General features: G+C 33.4%; 2 protein-coding genes across 5 annotated transcripts; one reads left to right on the top strand and one right to left on the bottom strand.

The window, feature by feature from the left end:
* Window positions 1-1589: 1589 nt before the first annotated feature.
* Window positions 1590-10766, top strand: LOC141692424 (pathogenesis-related homeodomain protein). Of its 3 annotated transcripts, none has more exons than XM_074497254.1 (11): window positions 1590-1816; window positions 2874-3372; window positions 5166-5331; window positions 5740-5863; window positions 6015-6127; window positions 6209-6556; window positions 7531-7749; window positions 7835-7924; window positions 8058-8108; window positions 8903-9133; window positions 9718-10301. In XM_074497254.1, exons 2-11 carry the CDS (start codon window positions 2903-2905, stop codon window positions 9811-9813), a joined length of 1908 nt encoding a protein of 635 aa, XP_074353355.1. In that variant the 5' UTR covers window positions 1590-1816; window positions 2874-2902; the 3' UTR covers window positions 9814-10301. The 3 variants fall into 3 exon arrangements, with proteins under 3 accessions (XP_074353355.1, XP_074353353.1, XP_074353354.1); XM_074497252.1 differs by lacking the exon at window positions 9718-10301 and adding an exon at window positions 10318-10766 and having other exon boundaries at window positions 1593-1816; XM_074497253.1 differs by lacking the exon at window positions 9718-10301 and adding an exon at window positions 10318-10766 and having other exon boundaries at window positions 1593-1816; window positions 2892-3372.
* An 816-nt stretch (window positions 10767-11582) lies between these two features.
* On the bottom strand, window positions 11583-20477 carry LOC141693048 (uncharacterized). Of its 2 annotated transcripts, none has more exons than XM_074498035.1 (8): window positions 20296-20477; window positions 18112-18867; window positions 17664-17988; window positions 15811-15871; window positions 15593-15702; window positions 14208-14298; window positions 13198-13245; window positions 11583-12149 (listed from the first exon to the last, which is right to left on the bottom strand). In XM_074498035.1, exons 2-8 carry the CDS (start codon window positions 18806-18808, stop codon window positions 12042-12044), a joined length of 1440 nt encoding a protein of 479 aa, XP_074354136.1. In that variant the 5' UTR covers window positions 18809-18867; window positions 20296-20477; the 3' UTR covers window positions 11583-12041. The 2 variants fall into 2 exon arrangements, with proteins under 2 accessions (XP_074354136.1, XP_074354135.1); XM_074498034.1 differs by having other exon boundaries at window positions 15811-15874.
* Window positions 20478-21369: the final 892 nt, after the last annotated feature.

Here is a 21369-nt window from a genome sequence, read left to right on the forward strand (position 1 = left end):
GTTATATTACGTCATTTGATTAGACTTTAGTTACATTATTTTTGTTTATTAGCATAATTTATTACATAGTAATATCTTTCTTTAATATATGATATTCGATATCACGTTCTTCTAATTTATATCAAGATTTTTAATTTTTATGTTATATCTGTCCATTAATTCTTCAACTTATAATTTTTTTTGCCACTTTATTTTTGTAGGTTGTTTGAGGATGATGCATGTTTGTACAAGATGGTTGTTTTCTTCTCATATAATAAAATTTTATTGTCTAAATATTAGCGATCATTTTTGCATATTTGATTGCTTGGATGATTAATTTTCTTCGATGAAATGAACTTCTTATTTCGGTTCGATTACACCCTGTCTTGTCAACTTATCTTTATTTCCTGGTAGGGGACAATGAACAAGTTATTCTCTTTTAATTCAAAAAAAACAACTTAATTACTTTAATTATTATAATAAAACTAAAAACCAACACTTAAATTTATTTAGATATTATTATCTCAATATTGATTAGTACGGTCGATGGAGACTATTTTTATGCCATTGAGATCGTATATAATATTAATATATAACTCATGCGATGAACGATTATTTTTATTATTTTATATTATAAAATATAGTTTGAATATATTGTTATTGAGATTCGAACCTTATATCACTAGTATATTAATTTTACAATACCCCACGATTATATTTAGCATTATATATTATAAATAATAATTTTAATATATTGATGGTAGGATTTGAAACTTATACTTTTGTATAATAATTTTTAAGATTATATGTAACAGTTCTCATCAGTTTGATCTGACGGCTGTGAATTGATTGACCATGGACCAACACCAAAATTTTAATGTTTCGTTTTTAATATAATAGTATAAATTATTCATTTGATTTTGTATTTCGAGTATGTAATTTTTCCGAAAACAACAACTCTTTGTTTATTTAGAATGAAACTAACGTTGTGTTTCCGAATTTTTAAGATCGAAAAAAGAAGAAAGAAAGGGATAAAATGTTGCAGAAAAAAAATTATTAAAAATATTTCATATAATTATTACTATAATTAATATTTTTCTCTCGATCATCTCACTTTTAAAAATAAACTTTTGGAGTTAAATTAATCAATGTTTAAACTCAATTTCAATTATTTTCTTTCGTTCAAAAATCTTCAGAACATAAAAAATAAACAAGCACAATTTTTGTCTCTCTCCATATTCAAACCCCATACAGGGTGTAAATTATACTAAACTTGTATCTTTTTTCCTACCTCCAAAAACGGGTTTTTGAAATTCTTATTTTATGTCCTTTTTTAATTAAGAAATTTATCAAAAATATTTATATTTTCAAAAATACGGTAAAACTAAAAAGTTGCAAATGAGATTTCATAGAAGGTTGCAGAAATTTACAAATATTGCATTCTTGTTATATTTAGGGTTACAACGTATTTTTGAAAATATTTTCTATCAAGTTAGTTATTCTTTAAAAAAACCCCTTTAAATTGTTCCTTCAAAATTTTAGATAAATGTCAAAATCATTTAAACTTTTCACAACAAAAATATAAAACATAAACAAACAAATGTATAAAATTGAGAATCGCTTTTAATAACAGGGAAGATAGAAATTGAGCAGACTTTATAGCAGCTAGCTCCTTATACAAAAACACAAGTGTAAATTTTGGTGCAGGCAACGATTCAAACATACAGATGGCGAAGAGGAAAGTCTAAACGCTGGCCAATTTACATAAAAGCCCACCCTTTTAAATTTCATCAAAACTTCAAATCTTACCATAATTTTCACAGATCTTTTTCTTCAGGTGATTTTTATGTGCTAATGATTAGTTTATAGTATTGTTTTAAGTGTTATATGAATACCCTTTTGAGTTTTGTTGATATTTCATGTTAGTTCTTGCTTTATGTTAGTTCTTTGCAGTGTGTGTTGAGATCAGTGTTGATATTTCATGTTGATTCTTGCTGTATTTTAGTTCTTTGCAATGTGTGTGAGATTTTAAGTAGTGCCCATGTTGTTGGATTTTCTTGATCAGTGTTTGTTTGTATTGGGTTGTTGATTTTATGTGTTTAGGTTGGTTGCATTGTAATGTTGTATTTAATTGTTGTTTCGGTTGAATTTGAATAATTGTAGGAATTGGTGGTCAGGTTTGGTTGTGTTTTCAATTGATTATACCGTGTTTTTGGATGAATTTCTAGTTCACGATATAAAGGTGTAGTTTTTACAAGGATTTAGGGCTACAATTTTGATTTTGGTGCATAATCATGATTGGAAATATCAGGATTGTGAATTGTGATTATGCCATTTGGGTCGAGTAAAATTAGCTCCGGGTTAACTAAGCTTAACTGTAAGTGGTAATAATTTTCTCTTTTTTAATAGGTTCCGACTGGCAACCCCTATTACTTGTAAAAAATTGGTATAATGGATTTATGTTGTGATGGCTCCTATTTTCCTGATCATATGCGGACAGTTCTTTGTGCTAATTCCATACAGTTTCATTGCATTTGCATAGTCTGTGTACTTGTTTCACAATGCAGTCTAGATGTCATATGTTATACAGTTTCATTGCATTTGCATAGTCTGTGTACTTGTTTCACAATGCAGTCTAGATGTCATATGTTATTTAAGTTTCAGTACCCCCCCCCCCAACCCCTTTTTTCTACCCTTGTATGTTTAAAAGGCGGGGAGTTGCAAGTGTAACGAGTATATCATGCCTGATGTTTCACTTTGGAAATATTATTTTCTTTGCATTCTATATTCTCTATACAGACCTTTACATGTTTTCTTAGTTACATCTATGATTATACAATTCTTGGCTATTGGTGCAGAAGTCATAACTTCTTTCTTGTATATTTTCATTGTAGAATATATTCTAATTACAGGGAGTGAAACTATGACCGGAGGTGGAAAAAGGCAAACCCTAATGGAGTTAAAGAAGTCACTGCAGATGAAAAGTGGTAAAGAAAAAGCACTAGGCAAGAAGCCAAAACCACTTCTTCAAGAAAAACTTATTAATTTGGTTATCCCCAAGAAAAAAATGGACCGTGTAAAAAAGGACAGGAGAAATGACTCCATAAAAAATCTAATCAAGAAAGCAAAACTACAGAAAATCAAGACCACGAAGAAGCAGTCTTCACTTAAATGCCAAGTTGAAAATATTTCCAATGGAACTGGAACACAACCCAAAGAGAATGCCAGATCTCAAAATATAAAGAAGAGTAGAAAGCGGAAAAGGCGAAAGAATAACGTGGAGCATGATGAACCCACCCGGTTGCAGAGGAGAACAAGGTACCTGCTAGTAAAAATGAAGCTGGAACAGAACCTTATCGATGCCTACGCAGGGGAAGGGTGGAAAGGTCAGAGGTATTAAGATTATTTTTTTCAGTCCAATAGTATCTTTATTTCAAATCATGCCTCGGAGACTCTGGTAGTTTTGAGTCAGGAAATAAATTTTAGCAAAGAATATTAAATACCTGTGTCTGCTCTTTACGGGCAGGATGATTGGTGGGAAATCGACACCTTGAGGCTGCTGTTTTTCTGGCTTAAATTTTAAAATCATGTCGGGAAGAAATTAAAACTTCCTGCTTCAATTCGTATTATGCACTACTGTATTTATGTTAATTAGAGTCTAAGCTTTCTTTGTAATGTATTACACGGTGTTATATATATAGCTGTAAAATCAAGATGACTTACTTAGATACAAAAGGCATCAGAGACACTCTTCCTGCCCAACTTTGCATGTGTCGGTCCATATCACTTGTGGCTCATACTTTACCATAGATATAATGACTGAGTTCAGCAGTAGATCCCCTACTAGCAACCTCATATACAAATTACAATTATATAGAAGACTGTTGTTGAGAATTATGTGGCACAACATGTAAGCCTACAAAAATTTAAAGAAATTGAATATAGAGCAATTGCATCAATGTCATGTAACGCGTGGGATCAGACTTGAGTGATCCATAGGGTTTTTATTAGTACTACTTTAATTTCAGATAGTGGTTGGCATTCTAGATACAAGGGAGATATTGTCCATCCAAATTTGGTTCACCCATTGCACTTGGAATACGGATCGCTTTAGTTCATAGAACCTGTATTGGTATGTGATACACATTGTAGGTTAAATATGGTTTACCAAAAATCAATTGTAGTAAAAATTTGAAGTACTAGTTACCAAGTTAAGAGTTCTCTAATAATAGAGTATAATATTTGAAAATGCAAGTAAATTATGTAGCCCGGATATCTTATGTTAAAAGAATGTCGGTCTTATGGCTTATACTGTTTCATAGAAAAGATTTTCTGTGTATGGTTGGTTGGAGAGGAAAAATGGGAAAAAGAATAGGAAACATGAAGAAATCTCCATCAAAGGATTTAAGATTGAAGAAAGATTTAGTGTGTAGATAAAAAATGATGATGTTTGTAAGATATCTCGCGAGAGGAATGAGAAAAAATGTCATTGCCCCTACTTTAAAGATTAAAATTTGTGTACGCAAGTACCCTGGTAGACGTTGAATATTACCGAAAGTCTTAACAGAATTTTTAATTTATTTAAGAAGCTGCAGAAAGGCAACAATGTTGATAGTGGAAATAATTTGTATGGATAGTAAAGGCATGCAGTAAATATAAACAGTCCAATAATATGTACGTCAGCGAAGTAGTAGCTATTGCCTATATAACACACTCCTTACTACTAGGCCATGAGACCTCCCCAGTCCCCCTTTTCCTGGGTAAATATTACACACAAATTTCAAGAAGAAACCCAAGTCACATTGCATTCGACGCTTTCTATTTAGTTGAAGCACAGCCTTGGTGTTTCCATCATTATTTAGTGCATGAGTCTGTATAATAGTTTTAGTGGAACACTACTGTATAATCTAAGCGAGATTAGTTCATTGCGGTGCATACTTGAGCAAATTAAAACTACGAGTTCTTATCTTTAACCTACTATCATCTTGTATTAAATGGTACAATAATGATGTTTATTGCTAGTAAAAAATTAAAAGAAAAACTTAAATGTTTATAATGATAGTCTGTTGAAATTTTTCTAGAAACTTGATGCTTTTATCTAGATATTAGCAAAGTTCAGTGTTTTTAGTATCCTGTCCACTTCAGATTATGCCTCGTAAGAAACTGCTTATTCTCCTATTTCTCAGCCGAGAAAAGATTAGGCCAGAAAAGGAACTACAAAGAGCAAAGCAGCAGATATTAAAATGTAAACTTGCAATTCGTGATTCCGTACGCCAGCTGGAATCACTTGGCTCTGTTGGATGCATTGAAGAATCTGCAGTTGCTCCTGATGGATCTGTATATCACGAACATGTAAGAATGCATTACAGTAGCTATATATTGCTTAAATTCGATCAATTCTATATTTGACAGTAAGAATTACTAAAGTACCTATGTTCAAGTGATTATATTATTAACATAGTTAATTTATTATAAAAATTGTCCTTCAATTTCATTTCCTGAAGCTCACTTGACATCATGTTTGATATATCAAGTATTTTTTCTTTGCAGTTTTATTCCTATATATCTCGTTTTTCTTTGTATGCATTTTTGGTTTCTTTATATCTACTTTGCAGATATAGATATTGCAAAAGTAACTTCATCTTTCACCGCCAATCAGAAGCAATTTATAATTGCAATAACACGGGCAGCCAAACCGCTCTTAGTATTAGAAATCAGCTTAAATAGCTCTGCTAATGTTTTTATATCATCTTCATTCAGATAATTTGTGCTATATGCAAGTTGCGAGAAGCTTTCCCAGATAATGATATTATACTGTGTGATGGGTCATGCAACTCTGCTTTTCATCAAAAATGTCTTGACCCTCCATTGTTGACTGAAAACAGTAAGTTCCTCAAATTCTCCCTGTATCTTTAATATGAGCGAAAAGGATTGTGCTAGCATAGCCTGTATTATTTTCTTCCCTTTGTTATCTCTATTAAATGCAGAATTCATATATTTGGAACTTACTTGTAGTGTATTCAATGATCAATTAGTTCCCATGGGCGACCAAGGATGGCTTTGCAAATATTGCGAATGTAAGACAGATATATTGGAAGCAATAAATGCGCATCTAGGTACACATTTCTCTCCGGAGAGTAATTGGCAGGTCGGTTATAGCTGTAACTCCTCATATTCTCTTAATATATGGTGCTGCTTCTGTATTTAATTTAATATGGGATCAAAATAGGATATCTTCAAGGAAGAAGCTGCTTTGCCTGATGGTGGAGGCTCAATTTTAGATCCAGAACAGGATTTCCCGTCAGATGATTCTGAGGATGATGACTTTGATCCAGAAAATTCTGAGAACTGCAGCTGCAGCTACAGCAGAGCTGGATCAGAAGATGATTCCTCTGGAGCTACGAGCAGTTCTAGCAGCCTTTGCTTTCCAGAGGGGGAATTGTTTTCAGGACTTGAAGCATTAGAAGAAAGAACTTGGAAAACAAATTTTGGCACAGACTCTAATGAAACAAGTGATTGTGAAATCCTTGGCGGTCGCAGACAACGAAAAGAAGTTAACTATCAGAAGCTGTATGATGTGAGTGTTTATAAATTCAACTTGATGTTTAACAAAGTCATCCTTGTTATTGAAGTAGATGACTTGTAAAATTGGGATGTTTTCTTTAATATGATACTTGAATGCACAATAATCTCTATCTCTATTACAACAAATAATTCGGTCCGGTCAAATTTTATAGTTTCAAGGTGGGAGGTCCGTGTACATCTCATTGTCTCCAGATCCTACTTGAAAGTGGGATATCCTGGGTATGTTTGGTGTGTGATCAAGATCTTATAGTTCTTGCGTTTTTCTAAGTTTTAAGTGCCCCGCATAGGCACATGCAACATTTGACTATGTGAATCCTTTCAAGGGGATTAGTAACATATCTCTTCTTATCAGTATTTTCTCATGTATTGCTTACCATCTTTTCTCCCCTAGCATTGCTGTCAAATTCTATCACAATCCTCCTCATCAATGATGTTATTCATTGTATAAACTATTTAAGTTTTTACCTTTTAAGGTGTACTCTGTATAATCTTATAGCATTTCAACACTAATATTGCATTTGATTACCATTATGTAGCTCCAATAGAACGGAGTGATCAAGTCAGAAGGAGTTTTGTGAGTAAAGAATCTGAGTGTGCAATAAATGATAGAGTTCTCCAAGAAGAACGATTCAATCGCTAGCCCTATAACAAAGAAAGTTTTAACATAACAACCTCGGTGAAATTGAAGTAACATTATGAATTTATTGTTACAATTCCCTATTGCCTGTAAACCCACTCATTCTTTTGAGCACAAAACTTTTATATAAATGCAAGATAAGATGGTTCCAAGAGTACATGGTACCCCCCCCCCCCTGCGCTTTAGATAAATGCTATTTTGCCCGTCTACTTCAATTTAGGTTGTTCTTAAATATCTTTGTATCTATCAAGTTATATTTTATTTATAATATTGCACGGGTTCAGAGCATAACTTATATGTGGATTTTGTTCATGTGTCTCTTTCTACAGGAAATGTTTGGCAAGGATACTTTTGCAAATGAACAAATTAGTGAAGATGAAGACTGGGGTCCTACTAAGAGGAAGAGGAGAGCAAAGGAGTCTGATGCAGCCAGCACCCTTATGGCTATGTGTGAGAATGAGAAAAAGCATTCAGAAAAGAGTACGCCAAAAGTGAAAGATCATAATAATAAAAGACCCTTTTTCAGACTACCTCCTGATGCAGTCGAGGTAATCTGAGTTCTATGTTTACCACAAGTTGCACTCAAATAATTTTTAATATTTTATATACTTTAATTTGTTACTGTTTTCGCAGAAGCTCCGCCTTGCATTTGTGGAAAATGAACTTCCGTCAAGATTGATCAGAGAAAATCTTTCTAATGAATTAGGTCTTGAATTTGAGAAGGTAAGTCCCTTGTATAAATTTCTGCACACCGGGAAAAAGAACGGGTGCGAGAGAGGATTTAGTTGGTACAGAATCCGATTATATATAAATTTGTAACAAATACTTACGTTACTGTTACTTTTGCTGCTTTCAGGTTAACAAATGGTTCAAAAATGCTCGCTACCTAGCGCTAAAATCTAGGAAGGTGAGTTGGTTCTACTTTAAAAACAATCCTTCTAATTTATGAAGAATTTATGTATTCGGTAAAATATGTCTTAAGCTTCTCGACACATTCACTCAAATTGTTTACCTTTGATCTTTTGAACTCTGACATGAAGCATACTAATTAGTGGAATACAATTGACATGCTCATAGGGAAGTTCACTCTGTGCTTGAATCCCCTAAAGTTTTATTACTTTTATATGATAATCAGGGTAGCAATAAAACCAAGAATAATCGTGGAATCTAGCATCTACTAAGAGATTTTGACTTGGTTTGGGAAGATTTGTGCCTAGATACCAAAGCAAATTATTTCAGTAGATTGAGAGAACTTGTGATACAATGAACATAATTTTCCTTGGATTTGATCCACAAATTCTCCTTCTCCGCAAGTTCTCAACGCTTGTAGAACGACTTTGTTGTAGGAGAAAGTACGAACTAGGAGAGGCTTGCAGAGTTGGCACTTTAACCCTTGGTGTGTAGAAATGAGGAGGTATGGTAGTAATAGGAGAAAGTAGGAACTAGGAGAGGCTTGAAGAGTTGGCACGGGAAAGAAGGAATATAGGTTTTGGCTGAACATATCGTGGGGTGAAGGGTTTTGAATAACCCATAGCCTTTTATAATATCTTAGCGCAATAATCTATTAGTTGCCAAAAGTGGCTTTCTATCTAGTGCTCCATGGATCCTTGATATTGAGTGCTAAAAGGCACATGACTTTGTACTTGGGATTTTTCTATGCACGTCCTGAATTTTAAATGTAATACCTCTCTTGATGTACAGGTAGAGACGGGGAAGAAGTTGCATACTGCTAGTCCAAGGGGTTCTATGGAATGCAAATCAGATAATGGCCAAGATAAATCTGCAGATCTACTGCCAGTACAGGACATGTCATCAGTACAAATGGTCAACCTACCAAAAGATATAATAAGGTTTCAGAGGAGAAAGAATCTTCCATCATTCACCAGTTATCCGCAGGGAAAAACACAGCTTGGCTCGAAAATCAGTAAAAAGGTATTCTTTAGTCAACAGTTCTATATCCAGCTAGGCTTGAAGTTCTTTTGTTTTAGATGTATTTGAGTTATAATGAAAGTTAAGAAATTAGTTTCACTTCCTACAAAAAGAAACTTGAGAATAATTAAATGCCAATGCTTGTGTTTGTTGTCTCTGCATGGTTTTCTTTAGTATAACCTAGATATATTATATGTGTTTAGTTTGCTGCTTGCTGCTTACTAGAAGATAGCAAAACCTATAAAGGGATCTTTTCAGGAATCTTTAAACAGTTGGTAGTTCAGCTTCTCTTGTTGAACCTTTTAGACTGTCTAACATATAAAAAGTGAGACTTGTCTCGAACATGAAAAGCCAGACAAACAAGCTTGCTATTGAGGGGGCATGAGGATATATGCTCCATTAGTGTGGACGTCCGCTGTATGGTATAAAATTTGAGGGGGGGGGGATAGCTCTATCTTTTTTTTATTTTATCCTTTTCCACCTCGTGTAATTCATTCTTCCCCCCTCTGTTCTGCTTCATATTTTATATTCGCATGCCTACCTCATTCTTTCCATTTAACCCAAACACAACCCTATTTGTGTTTCAGGGACAATGGAAATCTAAATATATCAAAACTGTTTTGCATTCTGCACTATATATTACTGAAATAAACATCTGGCAATTGATGTCCACTCTGTGCTAAAGATCATAATCATCTTGATTAGACAAAAGGAACAGAAAGTCATACGAAGAAGAACTTCATTCTGATAAGAGATCAATAAGTTTGCTGCCAGAAAAGACTCGACTTTATCTACAATAATATATCATTCCAATGTTTATCAGCTGAATAAGAATAGCCAAATCCGAAAGAAAACTGGTGGTGACCTGTAAAATATGTCACAAACTTTACCACGGATGCACTATATCCTTGTTGAGTTGGAAATAAGACAGGTCCTTTTTTTTCCCCGCAATAGGTCATGTATGTGCATAGTTTCAATACTAAAGACTGTGTTCCATACAGGACTAGGGTTGCTGTTTGCATTAATTTCTTACAGATTGTGAAGTTATACTGTTGTATAAAGTGAACTGTTAATTGTATCAGTACTGTGAAGAATCTAGCTTACATCAGATTTTTATGAGGCTTGACTGATTTAACGTAAGTCTGTTTGAAAGAAATATACGCTCAATCTTTTTGTATACACATCAGGCTTCTCCAGACACGGGTGATGATGTCAGCTTAAAACTGTTAAAGGAGAAGGCAATAAGAAGAAAGAAAACAATCATCAAGGGAGGTGAATTACGAGAAGCAGAGGCTGAAATGGAGAAGTTGTGTAAAATGAAGGACAGGCTGGAAAATATTCAGCAGGTTTTGAAGGCACTCCCCAATCGCGGATATGTCAAAACAAATAAACGTAGCACAAATGTATCGTCGGTTATCTTTGTCCCTGTAGCTGAACTAAGAGACAGCAATATTTGAACTTGTAAAATCATTATTGTTAGTCACAAAGCATTATCAAAATTCAATAGTAAATATGATGGCTTTTTAGGAAGAAAAAGAAATTCTTGTTCAAGCCATACACGTTATTGTAAGATGTAAACTAGTTTTAGATCGTTTAAATCCAATCTCAATTTTTTCCTCAAGCATGTCGAATTTATAAGGATTGTATCCAGCCTATATTACATTACGTTTCTGCATCTGGTTATTCACACAAATTAAGTCCTGTGTATCAAGAAAGGAAGCAGAAAGCGAGTTGTCTTCGTCGCAAAGAAGCTATATCTGAAAATTAGCAGCTTCAACTATAATCTTTGCTTCTTGCAATGTTGCAGAAACCAAGGAGGCGATGAAGACAACTCACTTTCTGCTGCTTTTTTATAAGCAACTATTTTCAGATAATGAAGTTATTTGATCAGAAACTTATTATTATTTTTTTTTTAAAGAAAAGAAAGGAACAGTAGCAATCTTTTTAAAAAGTAGTGTTCTATCATCTATTTACCAAACACCTATAAATTTTCTATTAATGCACTTTCACCGACATGTTCAAGGTAAAGTAAATAAATCAAATATATAGGTGAGAGTGATATGCACAGGTACAAAACAATGGTGCTTCTGAAATTTTATTTATTCAATTTAAGCACACCTAATAGCTCTTTAACTATGGGGTATGTTTTTAAACTGATCTTGAACAGCTGAAACTCTTGCTCTCTTGGCATGTTTTTTATCCAGTGACTTCAGTTTTGAAACTATCTACCTACTAGGCTACTACACAGAGACTAATTGTTAGCAGAATCCTTATGTTACTGATCTAAACAATTTCCATTCTGTTTTCGTAAAAAAATAAATTCCTGAGCATAACTTGCACTTAAGGAGGCATTGCTATCAACACTATAACCTGTAAAAGAAAGAGACTAAACAACAAATTGAATACTTGAAAGTTTTAATTTGATTAGACGATAAAGGACGTCTTAATTTAAGATATAATACGACTTTGTATCACAAATCCAAATTTTATTGAAGTTTACAGAGGGAGAGATTAAATCTAGCTCCCTCAACAATTGCATATTCTTTTATCTCATACATAACATCTTCTGTCTGAGGTCTCATGAACTACTACAAAAAACCAATTTTTTTGTGGACAAGCGATATCCGGTTGGGCCTAACGATAGATCCTTTTAGATCTACGGGCCGATCGCTGTATACAAAACGAAATACAGCCAACAGGATGCTGTATAGCTACCGCAGAAATACTAATACTGGCGTTGGATGAATTACTCCATACGTCCCAGTAATATATGATACACAAAAATACACATTAATTTAAAAACATTTCCCTGATACGACAGACAAATATGAGATATAACACCGGTGATTTTGGAGACTCTGGAAAATTGACTTTGCATGCATGTTTGATGTGTAAACACTGATTTTGATAGTTATAATGCACCCGCTTTTCTCACACGCTTTGCTGGACGCTTACCCTTACGATCAGAACCCTTGATCCGACCAACTTTATGCTTCATAGCAGCCAGTTGCGGTTTTAACTGCATCACATAATGTATTAAATGAATATCCCATTATTCCCACTTTCAAGATGACATATTATTATTAACAATCAAGGTCCTTACCGGTTTAGCATTCTGGAAAATAGAAAATGCTTGACTTCCAGATTAATCACAATGGCGGGCGAAAAATGATTATCTAAAGACTAGCAAAGATGGACACTAAATTTTAATAGTTAATACCTTGATGGGTTACTACTAAACAATTCATATGGGAAGCTGCAGACTACTAGCTAACTTCATGGGTGAATAGTTAATACGTAAGTCTCAACACACATCATGTGGTAATGCTCTAGAAGCTTACAAAGGCAATTAATTGTCTTTTCATGCAACTCCCCAATATGATGACAAACAAAAAATACGTGCAGCACATTTAACGTGGAAAATCATGCACTTTCTACAGTAAATTTTCCATATTCCTCATGAAGAAACATATCCATGCCCATGATAAATGGAGTAGTAACAACAAATATATGCGAAAGTACTATGAGCATTGATACTGATTTTTTTGAATTGCTTATGTGCTGCATAGGGCGGAATGACAGAGAAAATAAAACCTCTCCAACATTCCTGCGTATTATGTCATATGAGAGAGTGCATACCATGAACCTTAACTAATTTTATTTCTGTTCCCTTAGTAGCTCAGAGACAAATGAGAAGAGCATCAAGTGATATGGATGGTCAATGGCATTGTTACGAGTAGTTCACTGGCCAACAAGACTTGTGCATATATGATTACACATCTGATAAGTCTAATATCATTGATCAGTGATTCAGTGTTTCACTGTGTGTGTTGGGGGGGAGGTGAATTTTACCTTGTATACTTTCAAGAAATGTACTTAAGAGATGAACTAAAGCGAGATTATAATTTATATTTAGCAGATTACTTTCTGCTGAAACTTGGTATTTCTAGCAGCAAGGATGACATGTATCATGCAAATTGTCAGCACTGTAATCGGTATCAACCAGATTTATACTACAACTCTGGCCGACAATATTCATATTTCTATAAGGAAAAAGGCCAACATACCTTGTTTATGTACTTCAAATCCTTCTGAATTTGTTTTGTGCTCAGTTCCTGAAAGCAATATAAGAAGAAACAGACAGGAGAAGTTAGAGTTTTCAAGGCATAGGAATTCAACAAAAGCACACCGACCAGATATACCAATTATCTTAAAAATGACACTCCTTTGCTAAGTTTCAAAAAGGGGGCCTTCAGGCTATGAGGCAAAGTAAGCAGTGCCTTGTCAAAACACATAAGGCCGGGCAATTCCCTGAAGCAACATAAGAGGGCAACGCATGCAAAGGCTGCACCATGGTTTTAAGAGGCTTTCCGTGAAAAAAACAAAATTGGCGCATTGTCCTAAATTTATATTTATAATCTTCACTGTTCAAGTACAGTTACTAATTAAACACTGGATTGTTAATTGGATTTATTTTTCTTCCTTTCTTTCTAGAGAAAAATTATTCACATGTTATTGGAGGACATTTAAATTTAATAGTTACTCAAATTTTCAACAACAATAAAATAGTTTCAATTATATGTATTATTAACAATCAAATTCTGCTTTGTATTCTTTTATGTTTATCTATAAATTTTAGACTTACATGACGTTAATTATGCATTATATTACAGGGTTTTGCTACTTCTAGTCATGTTATGACTTACATGTTATGAATATCAAAATTATTTAAGGGTCACACTGCCATTGCTTCATCTTAAAGCGCTCGCTTTCAATCTATTGCCTCTTACCTAGGACGGTTGGACCTCACCTCCTCAGGCCGCCTAAGTGTTTTAAAACTAAACCCCGTTGGCATTTTTTGAAATACATAAAAGCAAAAGTAAGGAAACTGAATGTGAAACTTTACAGGAACTCAAAAGGTAAAATAAAACACATTGGCTACATGCCAATAAAGAAACGAGTTCAAGAATCCAACTGAAGTGGAAAAAGTCCTGCTCCATACATGGACCAATGACCATATATACCTGTGACTGGAAACGGAAATATAAGAATTATTTGAGGAGAGAGCAATTATTACCTGTGGAACAGCACAATCAGCATGGCTTGGATCCCAAAGGATAGAGTCAGAACACTCCCAGGTATTAGTTTGACGTTCATAAAGCGGAGCTCTGCGGAATAATAGCAAAAGACCATATCTACCTTAATTAGAATTATTATTAACCAACAATGTGGAGAATTTAAGGGGAAAAAAATTATGCATGCATTAGTAATATCTTGGGAGAAAATTACTTAAATCATTTATGGCTGTCTCATGGCTGAGGAAACTACATGTGTAGCATTGGAGCAACTCATAATAAAATTGCATAAAGAATGCCTAATTTACCTAACGGACGCCTTACCGCCTAGGTCTCCAGACTGTTTGGTAGCGTCGTGGTTCGTCAATATGCCTTGTGGCCTTGACAATTATTTAATTAAGCAATAAAATATAAACAAAAGTGGCGAGCCGATCCCATGAAAACCATAACAATGATCCCATGAAAACCATAAAAATTTAGGCAAATCATGCAAATTAGTTTATATTAATTTACGACTTTGAATGAAGGTTTATATCAATTTGAAGCAATTTCATGAAATCAAAAGGGAATGGAAATATGTGGCAACTGGCAAGTCATAACCAAATGTAAATGTAGACCGCCACTTAACAAATTTGTTTTTAGACATTTTTGTGACAATGATATGACACACATACATGAACTAACTACATCCAATGTAATGTGATTTATGAAGTTACAATTATTATTCAATGAATAGAATGTTTATCTTATTCAACAGTATGGATCTTTTGATTTTCTTCAATTTAAACATGGGAAAAAATCATTATAAATCAGCTGAAACTTCATATACAGCGTCATTCATTTATTTACATCAAATTTATAGGGTTAAGTTGTCACAATGATATCTAATAAGAAGTTACTAAGGCGATCGCCTTGATTAACTTTATTGTTAGACATTTTTTGGATGATCCAACTGTATAGATGTAATGTGTGGTACATGAACAAAAGTTATTCAAACTTCATGTGATCGTAATATATTCAAAAAGGTTAAATTATTATTTAATAATTTAATTTTCGAGTAACTTCTAATATGCTACGATAAAAATGATACTTATTAGAATAGTTTCAAATTTATGTAAGATCAAATTTTGCTTAAGGTGTGTGGACATGCCACCAATCACACTTATGAGCAGTATTACAGAGAATTAGCAATTACTTTCCAGGTTTCAAAGTAATATACAACACTTGATAGATCCCTCGTTCCGTAAGGCAAGGCAACTTTCAAGACTTTAAAAAATTATTCTTAACAATTACATGATAAAAGTATTCAATATTTTGCGTAGATTATGGTATATAATAATGGTATATACCACTTTTAAAATTAGAAACCAAAGCAATTTTGGTGTACCTGCGCCACTTCCCGCATACAGCGCCAGCAACATTCAATCCATACATGACTTGTCGGCATTGCAACCAATTACAAATCGAGATATGTATATTCTTTCGTAAATTTCCCTCCTGCGAAAAGGTATAAAGTATAAACATATACTTGTATATAGTACTCCATTAACTGACTTAACTGAAATAATTAAGTTGTTATGTACATATAGAACGTAGAAGGCTTACCTGAGAGCTCGCACCTACTGAAGGATGTATTTCCAACGGTTTCCCAATATTGACGATCTCACTGCTAAAGATCAGCATGGTAAGTTATAATAAAATTAAGTCCAACAAAGTAAAACTAGAGTGTAGCATTTAGCATTAATGGAGAATCAACATATATTAGCAAGGACAAAATGGAAAACTAAATATACGCTTACAATATTACCCATATGATAAGTTTTATTGTAAATTTAAACTTTTATCAACATGTGCATACACATATCCCCTGTTCTGTTACATTTCTTCTTCCTCGTTTTGTTTTTCCTTTTTCGCATTGTTGTTACGGAGTAATATAATAGTAGACACTCCAAAATGTGCCAATTTAGAACATTCTCAAACAAAATTATCATGCCACTTTGCTAAGTAGCATAAAATAAGTGTATGTCTAGGTGGTCCACATCACAAAACAGATACTTTATCATTCTACATAAGAATCTCATTGGAAACTTAAAACATATTGTTAAAAGTTTTCCCAGAGGTTTATTGTGTATTTAGTCAGTTGTGATTACAAGGTAATCAGGCAATTGTGATTGCCAATTTAAAAATATTGTGTCAATATATTGGTTTCATCAAAAGCTGAAAGGCCCTTTTAATGGTACGTGACTGTACCATATTTCGTTCTCATAAAATAATATTATTAATAATCAACAAAATTATAATATCTTATAGTTCATATTCTTCTTTTTATTATATATTAGTTCAACATAATTTATAGTTCCATAAGAAATACTTAAATACAAGGCATCTCATATTTACAAAGTCAAACTGTAAAACAAAAGTAATAATCATTACAAAATAACAGCAGTTAATCATTACAAAATACTTTATCATTCTACATAAGAATCTCATTGGAAACTTAAAACATATTGTTAAAAGTTTTCCCAGAGGTTTATTGTGTATTTAGTCAGTTGTGATTACAAGGTAATCAGGCAATTGTGATTGCCAATTTAAAAATATTGTGTCAATATATTGGTTTCATCAAAAGCTGAAAGGCCCTTTTAATGGTACGTGACTGTACCATATTTCGTTCTCATAAAATAATATTATTAATAATCAACAAAATTATAATATCTTATAGTTCATATTCTTCTTTTTATTATATATTAGTTCAACATAATTTATAGTTCCATAAGAAATACTTAAATACAAGGCATCTCATATTTACAAAGTCAAACTGTAAAACAAAAGTAATAATCATTACAAAATCGTAGTGGTACATAGCATTATCAAGTAACATTACAAACACAAAATTCTGAAATGTAAAATGTATGATGCATCAGGAGAAGCGTTTGCATTAGTGAAAATGACTAGAGAATAAACAATTTGGTTCCAACAATTAGGTTTGCTGTGGAACTAGATAAACAAAGTACCAATAATTACATTTTTAGGAGTATGTCAAAAATTAACAAAAAAAAGGTCTAGATTCAAAGTCGACAAATCCAAATATCGAAAAGTAGAAGTTTGTTTCCTCTGGGCTCTGATTCATGTGTTAAATATACTCAAGAGTTATGAAGTATTTCAGGGAAGTGGTATACACATAAAATGCTATAATTATCAGTGTAATAGTATTGGTAGAGTTTTGCTTACGATCAACAAATTCTGTGAAAGAAATCCCTACAGAATTTAGTAATCAACTTTCTGGGTGATTATATTAGTTGACAATCTACAGAAAACTGATTGATTTTGTAGGATACCTTTCTAAGATCAGAATCAATATTTCACGACTTGAAAGTTAAAACACTGGACAGGAAAACTGACACGGAGCAATGATCCCCAAAAAGTAAAATATTTAAGTGAAGTTTATTGTTGGAACATACTTGGCAACTGGACCACAGTAATCAGGAATCTCTGCTTGAAATTCCGGGCCGACACGAACATTGCTGGTGTAAGGCTTGTTTTCATCCAGCAAACGTGATATGAAACTTGATGCGCACTTTGAAGTTGCATTTCTATTTCTGCTCGCTACACTCTTTTTCTTCACTGGTTCTCTGGAAATCTCCTTCAATGCCTCAGACCGCTTCTTCAAACAAGAATGACAAAACCGCTGAGTGCGGGGAATATTTTTTACAGGCGGGTTGCAGCAAGAGGTATGGAATGCCTCTTCACACTGATCACAAATTAGCATCTCTGATTGATCGCAAACTTTGCATGACAACAAACAGATACAGTTAATATTAGTACGAGGACCATTAGAAGAAGCACTTACTGCTTTATCTATCCCAAGAAATCTGCAAATAGAGGCAATTACATCTTTTTTGCAAATACCTTGTAAGCCATCCATAACCAATGCATCAGCTGAGGAGCAATCGCCAGTGTAATCCAATTTTGGCTCCGACGTGGTTGCACATAGATCCGTCTTTAATTGTGATGAAGAATAACTGTCATTCACATGGCATGCCTCTACAATTTTGAGCTCATCACGCTGTGAGTTTTCTATTAAACCCAATTCTTCAGCCTGAGAAGAGCAACCTTCTGGCGTTGACTTCAATAAAAGGAGTTCTTTATTGCACTCTGTAGGAAGCATAGCAGGAGCTCTATGAGTTTCAGTTTCTACCTCCGCTATAGAGTTTTCATGCTCTTTGGCGAATTCACAACTAATTTCTGAAAAAAAACTTCGACTTGGCTTTTCTTTGTTTGATGCTTGGTCGAGAACAGAAGAAGAGCTGTCTCGCAGCCTCCTTCGCTTATATACAAAGGTAATTAATGAAGTCCCAGACATTGTACCCACAGTTGAATGTTGTGATGAACTACTCATATGATTTAAAAGGCATGTACAGTTTCCTTCTCTCTCCATATCTTGGATGGATCTTTTATGGCCAATGATAGTATGTTTACATCCTGTACTTTTCTGCAAACTACCTCCACCAGCGGTCCAATCACGTATAAGCTCTTTTTCACCATTGTCAGATTTTAAAGAAATAGCAGCTTCGGTGGAACTAGAAAGGGAGCTCCGTATCAACATTGTCAACTTGATGCTTTTAGTACCCGACTGCCTCTTCTCTTAATCTCATAACAGTGGCACTATAAAATTGAATTGATGTTCCTTAGTGCATAAACAATCATGTATCTTCCTACTTGTACTAATTTTTCAAGAAACCAGATTAGAATATGAGATATTTACATGCAAAAAGAAACTTTATAAGTTAAACTTCCCGATATCTTAATACTGTAAGGTATGCTCCTTACACCCAACAACATGACATGGTTAGGCAGTCTAAAAAAAAGGCAAAATGTCAAGTACATTGTAAAGATGTAGTAGGTAAGCCTTATAACATGTAATATAGTGTCTGCAAGCTATGTACGTTTATGACACTTGTGGTATTCAACATTAAAATGACCTCAAACAGAAATTAAAAATTTGTCTGATTATCAGCTTCAGTATGCCTTTTTTCTCGTGCAGTTTATCATTTAAGGAACGAGAAAGGTAAAATATAACATATATAGACACACACACACACACAAACACACACACATATATATATACGTCATCTCAGTTCGATTTAAAACTTCAGACATGCATTCTCTTTGAGTTCTCTTAGTATCACATGAACCAAAATACAACTGAAAAAATGACACTTTCAAATAACACAATCAATAGCTTTTCCCAACATACAACTAAATATCGTTTATTGACTTGCGCTCACCTATACATCTAATTTCTGTCTAAAGAAATGTTGTCTGTGAAAAGAGGCCTCAAAAGAAAGTGTTTTACAAATTTACAAGGAAGGCAGCATGAAATGGAAGCTATGATCCTAGCATCATGTCTAGCATCAAGAAAAGACCACAAAAATGGATGCTATGAATCTAGCACCACCTCTACCATCAAATGCATCCGGGTTTATTGGAAATTCTCCTAAAACCCTTCCTTTTGCTTTTTTGCAGGCTAAATGAAGCCATACAAACAACTTCCACTTTTTCCGATATTTAATTTCCCCAAAGGCTGAAACTAGAGAATCGATAAAAATGAGGGCTCGATCATCCTAACATAGCAAGACACTAACAATTAACAACTAAATGTCCCGAGGCAATTAAAATAATCTCACAATTAGGTGCCAACAAATAATCTCACAATTAGGTGCCAACAAAACATAAGGTGATTCTGCAATGATTAAGGTCTATACAACCTTAATTCTATTCCAAAAACCCCATTTTTCCATTTGCACACCTCGATTAATACCCGAACCAAGTAAATTTGCTTCAACACTTACAACTTCTTACAAAAATTAAACTTTCAAAACCTATCAGACAAAACTTAACCATTTATCAACAAAAACACATAGATACACCAAACCCCACATAGATACACATAAATTCAAGAATGTATTCAGCAACTAGATACACAAATCATACATAAGACAATTCAATAAACATAAGACAATTCAAGATACATACATATATATCTACAGACAACTTAAAAAGAGTGTGTAAATAATAAATTTCAGTTTATACCTGATGGATCTGAAGATGAGAGGAACATAAGACAGCAACACAGGTTGTTCTTACAATCCCCTCACAGGAAAAAACGCACCCCCTCTTATGTATGTATGTATGTGTTGTGTTCTGTTGTGCTGTGCCTATGTTATGTAATGTAATGTATATCTCTTATAAACAAGACTCTGCCCCCTTTGTAATGTGTAATGTGTTCACTTATATAGGTGGCTCTAATACAACTCTAGAAAGTTTTTGAAATTCACACTTTTTTCCCTCAAGTTGTAAATTGTCAAAATATCACCCAACAAGTTTTGTTAATACACAATGCATATTGATATGAAAATCTATGAACTTTTAGGAAATATAGGTTCCGAGTATGTTATCCGATAAATATTACAAACATAATGTACCTGTGATCATTATGTTATTGGGTAAATATTGCATACTTGATTAGATGGCGAGTATGTTACCGGTTAAATATTGCAAATACAGTTTATGTGCTCAGAGTTTATGTGTTCAGAGCTATTCCGATTACAGAAATATATCGGTAGTATATTCAAACGATAGTGATAACTTTTAATTGATGAAGATCATCGTACGGTATTTTGATATTATAACTACGCGGGAAAGAGTTTGTTATGATGCTTTTGAAAAGATGATAACGGTTAAAATAACAGTGTGTGTATATTTTGCGCGGCAAAAAGGTTTGTTAAGCTATATTAAAAAAAATACGAAATATATTAATTATGTTCACTTACTATTTTGATTAGAATATAGAAATGTTTTGGTTATACATACTTATTTGATTCGTAAAGATGAATGCTACTTAATTACCATCAATTGTTTTGGTTGCAATATAGAAAATGTTTCGGTTATACGTACTTATATGATTCGTTTTATCAAAATATAATGATAAATTTATAATTTTTAGGTTGTCGTGATTGTTAAAAGATTTTTGAAAAAAATAAAATTTATTGAACGATCACATTTCTGATTATAATATAAAATAGAATTCAGTTGTATATACTTATTTGGCCCGATTTATCAAAATATAACAATAGCTTTTAATTCTTTAAGTTGTTAAGTATATAT

Source organism: Apium graveolens, chromosome 10, assembly GCF_009905375.1.
Source record: "Apium graveolens cultivar Ventura chromosome 10, ASM990537v1, whole genome shotgun sequence".
NCBI lineage: Eukaryota > Viridiplantae > Streptophyta > Magnoliopsida > Apiales > Apiaceae > Apium > Apium graveolens.

Bases quoted from the DNA above. Each gene is read 5' to 3' on its own strand.
- LOC141692424 (XM_074497252.1), top strand. From the start codon at position 2,903: ATGACCGGAGGTGGAAAAAGGCAAACCCTAATGGAGTTAAAGAAGTCA. The intron at 5,332-5,739 runs GTAAGAATGCAT...ATCTTCATTCAG, and splicing joins GATCTGTATATCACGAACAT to ATAATTTGTGCTATATGCAA. The intron at 9,134-10,317 runs GTATTCTTTAGT...TATACACATCAG, and splicing joins GCTCGAAAATCAGTAAAAAG to GCTTCTCCAGACACGGGTGA.
- LOC141693048 (XM_074498034.1), bottom strand. From the start codon at position 18,808: ATGTTGATACGGAGCTCCCTTTCTAGTTCCACCGAAGCTGCTATTTCT. The intron at 17,989-18,111 runs GTATTTGCAAAA...TGTCATGCAAAG, and splicing joins GGTTATGGATGGCTTACAAG to TTTGCGATCAATCAGAGATG. The intron at 13,246-14,207 runs GTAATAATTGCT...TATTGCTTTCAG, and splicing joins CTGATTGTGCTGTTCCACAG to GAACTGAGCACAAAACAAAT.